At 59.1% G+C, this 12,257-nt stretch overlaps 1 protein-coding gene across 3 annotated transcripts; it reads left to right on the top strand.

Moving 5' to 3' along the window:
* TBC1D20 (TBC1 domain family member 20) lies at positions 1-9,847 on the top strand. 3 transcript variants are annotated; one of them, XM_065645872.1, is made up of 8 exons: positions 1-154; positions 2,440-2,625; positions 3,586-3,666; positions 5,085-5,271; positions 5,969-6,070; positions 6,803-6,944; positions 7,450-7,634; positions 7,745-9,847. In XM_065645872.1, exons 1-8 carry the CDS (start codon positions 112-114, stop codon positions 7,998-8,000), a joined length of 1,182 nt encoding a protein of 393 aa, XP_065501944.1. In that variant the 5' UTR covers positions 1-111; the 3' UTR covers positions 8,001-9,847. The 3 variants fall into 3 exon arrangements, with proteins under 3 accessions (XP_065501944.1, XP_065501943.1, XP_065501945.1); XM_065645871.1 differs by lacking the exon at positions 1-154 and adding an exon at positions 2,071-2,258; XM_065645873.1 differs by lacking the exon at positions 1-154 and adding an exon at positions 2,241-2,329.
* Positions 9,848-12,257: the final 2,410 nt, after the last annotated feature.

The following is a 12,257-nucleotide window of genomic DNA, read 5'->3' as shown; positions in this document are numbered from 1 at the left end:
GGGCGGGGGCAACGGGTGGGGGCGGAACAGGACCGGCGGCGCGGGGAGCGCGGACCCCCAGCCTGGTCCGGCCCGGTTTCCGGCTCGGAATGCGCCGCAGCGCCTGGGAACATGGCCCGGCGGAGCCCGCCGCGCAACGGTGTCGGCGGCCACGGTACGGGCTGGGCCGGGCCTGGCGGGCGAGCGGGCGGGGGGCGCCGGGTCCTCTGAGGCAGCTGGGGGCTGGAGCGCCCCCTGCGGGCACGGCGGCGCCCCCTAGCGGCGGGGCTGCGCTCGGAGTCGTGCTCGGAGCCGCCCGGCGGGGACCGGCCCGGGGCATCCCGGAGACCCGAACCCTCCGTTCGGGCCCAACCTCCCCGCGGCTGTGGAACCCCCTCGGGCCCTCCCGGCCTCCCCCACCAGGCCGCACGGAGCAGCCGCGGCTGCGCTTTGGCCGCTGCCCGGCTCGAGGCCCTTGAGCTCTGCGGGCTTCACTTCTCCCGGCCGCCCATCGCGGCGGTAACCGGGGCGGCTCTGCCGCAGCCCCGGGGCTGGCCCGGCCTTGCTGCCTTCGGGTGCTCGGCAGCGAGAGCCCTTCCGGGCGCTGGAGGGGATACAGACCCTCTGGCCGGTGCGGTGGCCCTTCCATGGCGGGACCCTTGGTGTTAGGTGCAGTGAGGCCCCACGCTCTGAGATCCTGTTTCTCCTTCAAAGTCCAACTTCCCCTGCGAGTTGAGGTTTTGTGGGCGCACAAAAAAGCCTTTGAAATACCATTTTTTGTATTACTTGCAGCTACTGTCTGCTGTACATTTGAACAGGATAAATATTTGGGTATTTACCAGTAAATCTCAGAAGAGGAGCCAGCAAGACCTGCTCCTTCCTTCGTGCTACTCCTGAAGTTCTTTGCATGTGAACAGGAGTTTTCTCTCCTTCCCAGAGCTCCTGGAGGTGCCAGCAGGTGTCTGTGTGTTGCAGGGGTTGGAACAGAGCTGGTTTCTGCTCCTGTGCACACACGTCTACTCGCACAAGGGGCAGGAAGGGAAATAAAAGGAAGTTGTGGTTACTGGGTGAGCGTTTGGTGTAACATCACCAGGAACTCTGTGTTTGGAGGGGAGTTGGAGGTTTGTCCTAGGCTGTTCCATCTTGTTTTCATCCCCAAAGTGTTTTTAAAGGGTACTTTGAGAAGGGATGGCATCCACCTCTTGGCCTACTCGGTGTCGTGTGTCTGAGCAGCTGCCATCCCATTTCAGCGCCTCAAAAAGCGGCACTTCCAGCCCGGCATCACACAGCGTCCCGGGAGCAGGGAGGGGACACCAGAGGTGCCACGTGGGCAGGGGACTCGTTCCCTGAGCCACTGCCAGGAGGGTGGGGCCTTGAGGCTGTTTCTCCATCCAGATCCTTTTAATTCCTTCCACCCCAAATCCTATTTGGATACATCCCTTATCAAACAAATCCTGTTTGGATTCCAGGGGTAGTTGGATTTGTTGGAAAAGCCTTTAGCTAAAGGCAGTGTTTGCGGCCTCATCCCGCACTCCAGCCCCGCAGCTGCTCCGCAAAGTCTCCATAGTGGAAACTCCTCTGGTGTGGGGTATTGGGTGCTGCTCAGCTGCCTCTCTCCTTCCTTGTGTGAGGCAGTGGTGACAAATACCACGATGCAGTGTGAAATAGTGTCCCTTGGCAGCTCCCCAGAAAGCGTTCCGGTCTCCTGTAAGTGCATTTAACCCGTCTGAAACCAGAGCACCGCGTGCTCTGTGTGTTATTCCCTTCCCCACCTGCCCTGGGATTCAGGCGCTCCACAAAACAGTGATATTTGTTCAATACTGTGACCTGTGCGTGTACTAACAGCTGGCAAGTTTGTGTTTGTTGGGAGAGAAGTCGATATGCTTGTGATTTGTTAACTCCGGTGTAATTATGTCCTTTCTTGTGGCTGTTGCCGTCAGTGGAAATGCTCAAACTTCTCCCTGGGACAGCTGCGTCCCAGAGCCGCTCTCAGCTTGGGAGCTGGTGGGAACAGCGAGTCCTGCTCAGATGAGACACTTGACACCTGAGCTTGCGGCTGCGTCAGAGAGTAAACCAGTTGCAGGATGAGGGCTCTGCACAGTGCTGCCGGAGCCTGAGCTGGGAGTGGGAACCGAGGGTTGGGACCCGCTCGGGCAGTGCTGGGGCTCCCCGGGGCCGCAGGACCAGCAGGGAGCAGGAGGGAAGCGCTGGGGATGCCCCACGAGCCATGGGGCACCCCGGATGCCAAGCCTGTGGGGATGGGGACAGGCAGCTGGCAGGTGACCCACCGGGGCGGTCCCTGCTCTGTCCTGGCTGGTGTGCTCTGTCTGTCCTGTGTCAACTCCCTCCTGTGCGTGTGGCATCACTGTGACTGGTTTTTTCCCCCCTCCCCAATCTGAGTTGCTGCCCTCCGTGTGCTGGCCTTGCCTATCAGCATGTCTCTTGGTGATTTTCACACAGACTTTGATTCTAAGAAGAAAAGAAAAGTGGCGGAAATTTATCAGGCTCTGAACAGCGACCCCATTGACGTGGCCGCGCTCCGGCGGATGGCAATCAGCGAGGGAGGGCTCCTGACAGATGAGATTCGCTGCAAAGTGTGGCCGAAGCTGCTGAGTGTCAACACGGACGACCTGCCCCCTCCTCCAGGTACAGACCCACCTGGATTCGGGTGCTGTGACCAAGGGCTCCATGATCTCTGCGCGCCAGAGGGAGGGTCGCTGAGGTCGCAGTGTGCGCTCTCTGACCCGCCTGTTCCCCCCCTGCACTGCTGTGCTTCCCCTGAAGCTCGTGTGCGACAGGGACTCGCACTGCAGCATGAATGCCGTAGCTTCATGCATGGTGTTGCACATAAATGCCAGATTTGGAAATGTGCAACTTCCTAAACTTTTGCTTGTCTGAAACACTTCCGAGGTGCCTCCTCCAGGCACAGGTGAAGCAGTTTGTGGCATGAAACACGTGGTGTTTGGTCAGAGCAAAAGCAGAAAATGACCTTCCTGCTGAGGTACCTGCGTGGGTTTTAAGCCTCAGTAATGCAGGAGCTCCAAGTCTTGTAGATGTTACAGTCACTGTCACCAGGACAGACGTTGTTGTTCCATTCAGCAGTGTGTGGCCCCTGTCCATCGGGAGCTGGGTGGTGTTAAGTGGCCAGAGCTGCTGGAAGCTCTGTGTGCCAGCAAATTATTTTATTTTCTGTTTGAATGATCTTAGCTACCTGTGGTGGGGTTTTCTTATGAATTATTTCTATTTAATAAGCCATTCTTTGCAGGCTCCACAGCCTAATGTCCCTTGCTGCTGCTGAGTACCCTTTGAATTCCGCGTGAAAACTATAGCGCAAAGATGTTTCCAGGAACACTGGGAGTGGTGTCAGTTTAAGCATTTTAATGTTTGTTTAAAGAAATAACAGTCTCATTTCCTTGTGCTAACATGCCTTGAGCGTCAGCAAAAGTGAGGGGACAGGGGCTGGTGTGTGACGCAGAGAAAGGGTCCGTTTGCTGGGGCGGTGTCTGTGCTGCAGCCACCTCCTCGTCCCTGCTTCAGGGTTTCTCCCAGCTCTGCCCGGTGCCTTTGCACTCTCGCTGTGAATCACCTTCCCCTTTCTCTCGGCAGGAAAGGAGCTGCGCGAGGACAATAAAGATTACCAGCAAGTGCTCCTGGACGTGCGGCGATCCCTGCGCCGCTTCCCGCCAGGTGAGAGGGGACTGAGGGGGTTGTCCTCCCGCTCTGCACCGTGGGGCGAGTCCTGGCTCACACCTTGCCCGGGTTTGCAGTGGGTAACACTCATTGTTCTGGACTTCTAGAAAACCTTTTCCTTGTGAGCTCACAGCCACTTCGTCATGCAGTGGAGCTGTTCTGCCATTATCAGTTTCCTCCAGCCGTGCTACAGGTTTTTGCTGTGGTTATTCTCCCCCTTCCCTGCTGAGCCCCTCTGCCAGTAGCCTGGGACTGTCCACGAGTTTTAGTGCAGAGAGACCCGGATCCTGTGTGTCCCTCGCCTGTTGTGACCAGGGTGAGATTAGGGCAGATGGAGGCTTGAGAAATGTACCATTTGCTTCCGATTATTTTAGACCATGCTCTAGCTCAGGGGTGTGGCTAGCAGGTTCGTCACTGGCTACAACAAATTCTGGTGTAAAACAGGTGTCAAAATCAGGTTCATGCACCAAATTTAAGTGAATTCTGAACCTTTAGGAGCAAACTGGTTTTGCAGTTGTTTAGTTCTGATGGGTGGCTGGTGCCTTGTTGTGCTATTTATAAAACATTTAATCCAGCAGCTGTTTAACTCCAGCCAGAATCTGCTTCCCTCTTCTGCTGCGTTTATTTTGCGTAACAGTTGATTGACTCTCTTCCGAGCGCAGATAGCATGTACAACCCTCATTCCTGAAGGGTCTGCCTCTACGGATTTTTTTGCCCTTGAATGGCAGCCTCCTGCCTATTTTTAGACACATCAGTGAAGCGGGGGAAAAGGAGAGTTTTGTCATTGCAGCATCTCCTCTGGGATGTTCTGCTTGGCCTTTGGGCATTTTCTTCGCTGACAAGGACTGCCAGAACCTGGCTGCAGCTGCATGGGGCAGGAACAATGTTTTTCCTGTGACATCCTGTCCCTAAACACATGTTGTTAGCAGGGGACCAATACCGAGTTGTGGCAATGGAGGCCTCGCAATCTGATGCAGTTGGCACGGTTTCTGTGAAAATGAGTCCTGTCTAATATTTTCTGGAGCCCCTGGGAAATTAAAAATGCTGGAAATGTCCTTAGCAGTGCTGGATGTGCAGCGCAGTTCACTCTTTGCCGCACTGTACAAACATCAGCAAACACTCTTCCCGTCCTCCACAGCGACTTCCTCGCAGGTGGGGCCAATGCAGCTCCAAGTATTAACCAACCTTAACAACTGGCCGCTTCCCCTGGGCCGTCAAGAGTTTTGAGGGGCAGGATTTAGGGCTTGGGATATTTTTTCTCTGCTGGTTTTACCTCCCTCCCCTTTGCACCACATCCGTTGGGGTCAGGGATGGTAAATGCACAGGTCCCCTCCTCGCACACCGCAGCCGCACTCGCTCCTGTGGGAGGAGCTGATGGGTGACACAGCCTGTACCACTGTCACCTGTCCCCACAGGGATGCCGGATGACCAGAGGGAAGGGCTGCAGGAGGAGCTCATCGATATCATACTCCACATCCTCAAGCGCAACCCCCAGCTGCACTACTACCAGGGCTACCATGACATCGTGGTCACCTTCCTGCTGGTGGTGGGTGACAGACTGGCCACGGCACTGGTGGAAAAGCTCTCCACGCATCATCTCAGGTACCTGGCGGGCTGGGCTGGAGGAGAGGAGCCGCCTGTCTGTCCCCAGGCTGTGGGGACACCAGTGCTGGTGGGGGTGACCAGGGAGGCAGAGCCGCAGGTCACAGCTGCCTGTCGTGTCCCTGCCCAGAGGAGGCAGTGTGACCACGCGATGGCACATGGCTTTACAGGGAGCTGTGCTCTGAGGAAGGATTAATTGAAGGCTGACAATTAATTTGTAATACCTCTTGAACGTGAAAAAGCCAACACGTGTGTGCTATTCATAGTTCTCTGGGCATCTCTGCTGGCAGGGCCTCCAGCCCTTGGGGCCTCCCGCTCACCTTATGTAGCCCTGGGCAGTTTGGCATATTGCGGGGGGTCTGTACAGCTGGTGTCCTGAGCCCCCACATCAAGTGTCTCTCCTGTTTGTGTGCTGAAATGAGAACAGCCCCTCAGCGGGGGGCTGGTTTGGAGGGATTCTCCCTCCTCTCCCAGGCAGGGAGTTAGATTTTGGGTGCTGCAAAGGCTTTATGGTTCACTCGTGTGCTGCAGGGAAATAAGACGTATCAGCTGACACCAGCGCTTGTCTGGGGCTGGGGCCACCCTGCCAGCAAAGCTCTTTATTGCAAGGATGTTTATTTATCTTCTGGCTGCCTCCCTGGAGGGAGAGCTCACTGACGTGGTTGCTTGACGGAGCTTCTTTTGAATCTTTCCTCAGGGATTTCATGGACCCAACGATGGACAATACCAAGCACATTTTAAATTACCTGATGCCCATCATAGACCAGGTGAACCCTGAGGTGCACGATTTCATGCAGAGGTACGCAGACGTTCCCTCGGAGCCTCCCCGCTCTGCCCTGCCAGTCTTGTGTCACTGTTCATGGGGCCATTGGCACCAGCATGTCCCCAGCGCCACAGTGGCTTCCTCAGAGTGAGTCAACAGCCGATGGTGACAGTCCAAAGCCATGTGGCACTCTGCTTCTGAGCAGACCCAGACCTGTGCTGCCCGTCTTGAGGGGTTTTCCATGGTGCCATCGTCACCCTGGTGCTCTGCAGTCCGTTCTGGAAAGGCTGGGTCTTTGTGGATGGTGTCACACACAGGTGCCACAACCACTTCCTGTGCCCAGTTTTTAGTAGTCTGTTGGTCGTTCTGGGGATAGTTCCTGGGTTGTGCAGCCTGGGCAGGTTAACGCAGCAGCAGGAAGGGAAGTGGGAGGGTTCAGGCCAGGGTCCTTTCTGCGCAAGTGTCTCTGTTGCCTTGTGTGGCTGGGATGTCTCTGGGTACCCAGCTTGGTTACAGACTCCCAGAAGTGAGTGAGCCTTTAGGCTGGGAGGGAATCTGAACAGCTCACTGTGCTGCAGGACTGCAGGTGTCCAGCGTGCCAGCCGGTTACGGGGCTACTTCACACATTCAGGTTCTGCTGCAGGGACCATTTGGACCTTTACCGTGGACCCCGCTGGCCGTGAGATGAGTGGTACTTTGCCCTGGGCTTCAGTGCTGCTTCCCTGCTGCTGGCAGTGGCTGCTCTAACTGCCCTTTCTCTCTGCGCAGCGCGGAGGTGGGAACCATCTTTGCTCTCAGCTGGCTCATCACCTGGTTTGGGCACGTTCTGTCCGACTTCAGGCACGTCGTGCGATTATATGACTTCTTCCTGGCTTGCCATCCCCTGATGCCCATTTATTTTGCTGCCGTGGTAGGTACTGGCCAGTGACAAGGGGATTAACCAAACCGTCACACGGTACTGGTGGTTGGGGGCTGCAGGGTGGGACTGACCGTGCTTTCGCATGCTGGTCCTACTGCTGGGCACTTGTGCAGGTGCTGGGGAGCCTGGCTGGCTGGGGAGCTCCCCGCGCTGTGTATCCATCTCCCTTTCTCCTGAGGGGGCTCCAAACAAACCCCTGTTTGAGGGCAAGTTGTGGAGTCAGGCCCTGCTGAGGTTCTGCTCACGTCTCGGACCTGCCAGCAGCAGCCTTGGCTCAGAAGACGGGTGGAACTACCCAGGAAGGGGCTTTCCATGGCCTCAGAGTCTTGGGCAGGGTTTGGCTTTTCTCTTCTGCTCCAGTGCAGTGTCCCCCTTTGGGGAAGGGCAGGTCTTCCAGCTGGAAGCAAAGTGTCTTTCTCTTCTGGCTCTGAAGCGAGTGACAAGGAGTCTTCCCCACGTCCCCGGCTCTCCTCAGTGCTCTTGCTCCTCTCTGCAGATCGTGCTGTACCGCGAGCAGGAAGTTCTGGACTGCGAGTGCGACATGGCCTCTGTCCACCACCTCCTGTCCCAAATCCCGCAGGACCTTCCGTACGAGACTCTGATCAGCAGAGCTGGGGACCTTTTTGTCCAGTTTCCCCCGTCCGAACTGGCCCGGGAGGCAGCTCAGCAGCAGGCGGAACGGTGAGTGCGGGGCAATCCACCTGGTCCCTATGTTCTTGCAAAGATCTTCCTCCCTGGCAGGAGGGTGGTCCCAGCTGTGGGCGCTCCTTCACCCATTTCTTCTCTTGCAGAACTGCGGCTTCCACTTTTAAGGACTTTGAGTTGGCATCAGTGCAGCAGAGACCAGACACTGTGTTGAGGCAGCGCTTCAGGGAGCGGCTCCAAGGGGAGGAGCGGACAAAATCCATCTTGACAAAGCCAAGGACCAACCGCTTTGTCAAGCTGGCAGTGATGGGGCTGACGGTGGCACTGGGGGCGGCCGCCCTGGCCGTGGTGAAGAGCGCACTGGAGTGGGCCCCCAAGTTCGAGCTGCAGATTTTCCCCTGAAGCTAGAGGAAGGGCCATCCCTGTCACCACGGCCTTCCCTGGCACGAAGGGCTGATGTTTGCTGAAAGGACGTGTCCAGAAACAACCTGTCTGAAGATTATTTTTTATTCTTGCTGCGTCCTGTGACGCTTTGGGCCTTTGTGACAGAGACTGATGGGAAGTGGCCCAGCAGGATTGTTCCCTGCACTGGCACTCACAGTGTTGTCTCCTCCCAGTGCTGGGGTGAGCAGACAGGCGCTGCCGCTGTCTCGTGAGGAACAGGAGTATGGACGAGTCGAGCTCTCCAGGCGAGCACAGGTGACCGTGCGAGCGGAGAGCCGTGCGTGGGCTCTGCCGAAATGATCCCGTGTTCTCTGTTGGGGTAATTAGTGTGAGCGAGGGCAGATCCTCTGTCTCTGCATCACTCCCCGCACACCTGCCTTGGCATTCAGCTCCGCCGGTGCTCCCACCCTTCCACAAGCATGTAACACTCCCTGGCTCCTTTGCTTCCTCACCTTTGCAGTCTGCCCTGGTCACAGAAGGGCAGGGGACAGGAGCAGCCCTGGGGGAGCAGAGCTCTGGGGCACTGGGCTCCATCCTGGGCAGCAGCATGGTCATAGGTCAGCATGGTGAGAGACAAGTGTTGCTCGCCCTGCCCGAGGTACGTGCTGTCATGTGCCAGATTGTGTCACCACAAGAGTTAGTGACACCGTGAACACCCGTTGCAGACTTTTTTTATGGCTCTGGAAACGGGCTCGAATGTGGGGAAAGGCTTTTTCTGCCTTGCAAAACACTTTGCACAGGACAGAAGTCGTTGCACTTGGAAGTCTGTCTTAATCTCCACCACAAGTTGATCAAACTTCAGTGTCACCCCTCGGAATAATGCAAGTGAAGGAGTTTCCCAGAAAGGCCCCCCCACCCCCAGTGTAGCTCCTGTTTCCCCACCAGTGACAGTCCCAACGCTTCCTCCCCCCCAAGCTAAGCAGCAAATCCTTCTGGACAACTCAGTGTCCCACTGAGACAAAGCCAATAGACACTCGATGCCTCTACCTCTCCCCAAGCTGCTAAACCTCCCGCAAGTGCCCTTACCCATCCCCTACAGCCCCCCCAGCTCCCCCCCTTGCTGTGTTGTGCCCAAAGCCGCCTGTGCCATGCCCAGGGGCTGCACACCTGAAAACTGGGTGTTAGCTGAAGAGTTACAGATTTCTGGATAGAGAAAAAAACTCGTGCCCTGCAGAGCTCAGCACCCTCCTGTCCCAAACCCCTGACTGTTGGTTCATAACAATTTCTGGGTAAATTCTGGGCTGCCCTGTGGGCCCTCGGGTTCCAGCTGGGCTGGCTGTGGGGTGCAGGCAGTTGTCATGCCGGACCTGTGTTTCGGTTCATCTCTGAGCAGAGCAGTTCCCTCTGCAGGCTGAGAGCTGGAGCGGGTGGATCTGCGTTTGCAGAGGCAGGGCGGTGTGAGCCGGGGGCTGCTTGGGGGTCTCCTCGCCCAGTGTGACCCATGGCAGAGCCTGTTTCTGGCCTCCCGCCCGCCCAGGTTGCTGCAGCATGGAGTGCTGGGTGACTTTGCACTTTAAAACTCATGGTGCAGGAGAGTTTCTGGTGACCCAGGGGTGCTGCTGGGGGACCCTGGACCCCACTGCCCCAAAGGAGGGGATGGCTGGAGCCCCCCTGGGGAAGCTGCTGCGCTCTCCCCGCTCTCTGGCCATGATGCACTTTAGTTCCTGCGTTGTCCCCAAGGAGAGGAAGGGCCTGGGAGGAGACGGTCATTTGGGTGCTTCAGTTCCTCTGCACAAAGACTTGTACGTACCCATGTAAATGCAGATTTGTACAAATACTATAGCTGTAAAATAAACACTTACTAAATGCGTTTCCTTCCCTGCCCTGTGCTGGCAGGGCCGTGGTGTGGGGCCTGGGGTGCCAGAGCTGCTCTTGTGGCACCCAGGGCCTGGCGCTGGCATGTCCCCTGCAGTCACCAACCTGTGTGGCCTCTGCCCAGCAGCCCCGTGGGAAGAGCAGCTGGAATGGAGCCAAACGGTGCTTCCCAGCCTGGTTACTGTTCTCCTTCCATCTGCCTTTGGGTCAGTGCCAGGTCTTGCACATGCTGTGGCTCTCCAGGGTGTCCCCCCCCCTCCACAGTGTCCCCCACCAGCGGGGCTGGAAATAGCCCAACCCCCTTTTGCACCCTAGGCCAGGTGCCTGGCTACGGGAGGAAATCCTGGGCACAGCCGGGGCACGGTGCCCGGCATTGGGGACACGGCCATCACCTCTTCCCGCATGCCACCTCCAGCAGTGAGGCACGCTCTGCTGAGCCAGGGTGACACAGCAGCCACTGTCCCTGGGCTGGGAATGGGCTTCGCTCAGTGACACAAGGCAGCCGCCGTGGTTACCAGATCATCCTGGGGCTGGTTTTAGTTCCCTGGGGCTGCTTCTCTGTGAGCAACTTACTCAGTAGTGCTCGCAGCCCTTAGGGAGCAACATGCAGGCAGAGGCCTAGGGCTGCAGGGCCTTGGAGCCTTCCTCTTCCTCGGCTGCTCACCAGCACCTCCCGGCACTTACCTGTGCAGCTCTTCCTCCCCATCCTCAGGAAGCAGCTGCCTGCATTGCCCATGCTGGAGAGCACAGGGTGCCTGTATCGGGAGCTGGACTCAGCCATGGTGGAGCCACATGTGGTGCAGCAAGAGCAGCCTCTGTCCCACGGTTCCATCAGGACATACAGCCAGAGCTGGTGGGGCCAGCACATGGGGCTGGGGGTGTGGGGGCTTTGGCCTCACTGGCTCAGGGCTGTCCTGGGGCTCCTCCAGCCTCTTCCTCCCACCCCGGTCCCCGGCCAAGGGGACAGCTGCCTGCAGCACCCAGCAGGATGGGCACCCTGTGCCCAAACCTGGCCAGTGTCACTGGATCTGGCCCAGGGTCACTGGAGGAGCTGCTGATGCCACCAGCTCAGCCATGGCATGGTCGTGCTCTGGTCCTGCTGCTGCAAGAGATGGCGCGGGGACATGCCAGTGTGTGCCAGGCTGCCAGGAGACGATGGCAATGGCAGCAGGACCGCCAGCCTACCCGCCCCCTGCAGCCATAGCACCCGTGGGGCTGAGCCAGCTCCTGCCCCTGCCCCGGGGTGCAGGGACAGGGCACTGGATGCATCCCCACGCAGGGGACATTGCCTGTTTTGGGGACTGCCAGGAGGGACCCCAAGAGCTGCCCCTCCCTGCAGGGCTCTGTCTCGGCCACCAGGATCCAGCCGGGCCAGCGAGGCCAAGGCCACGTCCTTGGGTTGACCAGAGCATCGCTGCCCTTATCCCGTGGGGCTTCCACACGGGACGGAGGAAGGGACCCCCCTGCACCCGGGGATCTGCTCGTCCTGGGCCGGATCCAGCCCCGGCACAGCCCCCCGCGGCCCCCCCGCCGCGCCGGCAGGATCGGGCCCCACATCAGGCCACCCGCAGCCACCCAATCGCCGGCGCTGGGGAAGGAGGGGCGGGGAGGGGGGATGCGGGGCCGCTGCCTTGCGGGGACACAGGGACATGGCCACCACATTGCGGGGACAGGGCCACCGCGTCCCCCGGGCCGCCTGCCCAGGGATGGGGCGTTGCCATGGGAGCTGCCCCGCAGCCTGGAGGGGTGTGCGAGTGGGGGGATGCGGGGGAAATGTCACCCCGGTGGAGAGCGGGGGGGACCGGGACCCTTTCGATGCCGCTGAACAAAGCCCGGTGCCGGAGCGGCCTCCCCGGACACGTCCACCCCCCGGGGCCAGCCCTGTCCCCAGCACCGCCCGGGGCGCAGGGCGGGGGGGCGGCGGACCCGGGGATGCTCCGGGCTGCCTTGTTGCCGTGGCAACAGCTGCGGGGGGGGGGGGGGGGGGGGGGGAGGGGAGTGACGCAAGCGGCGCATGGCCCCCCCGGCCCCTCCTGCGGGGCCGGATTAGCGAACCGACCCCCCCCACGTCCGTTCCCGAGGGCTGAGCCGAGCCGGGGGGACCCGCCGGGGCTGCGTGCGCGCCGAGCAGCAGCCGGCACCGGCACGGAGCACACGGCACGGAGCACACACATGCACTGCACATGTGTGTGCACACACACGCCGGGCATCCCCCCCCACCGCACACAGACCGTGCACATGGGTACGGCCTGCACACACACACACACGGGGTGCACACGCAGCGGGTGCTGACACACATGCAACGAGATGCACACGCACACATGTGCGCGCACACACACACCCCAGTAGTGCTGCTCCCAGGGGACATCCAGCCCGTGCCAGGTGACAATGATGAACCCT

This window comes from Caloenas nicobarica, chromosome 15 (genome assembly GCF_036013445.1).
Source record: "Caloenas nicobarica isolate bCalNic1 chromosome 15, bCalNic1.hap1, whole genome shotgun sequence".
Classification (NCBI taxonomy): domain Eukaryota; kingdom Metazoa; phylum Chordata; class Aves; order Columbiformes; family Columbidae; genus Caloenas; species Caloenas nicobarica.
Note: the sequence above shows the minus strand (reverse complement) of the source record. Positions and strands in the feature narration are given on the sequence as shown.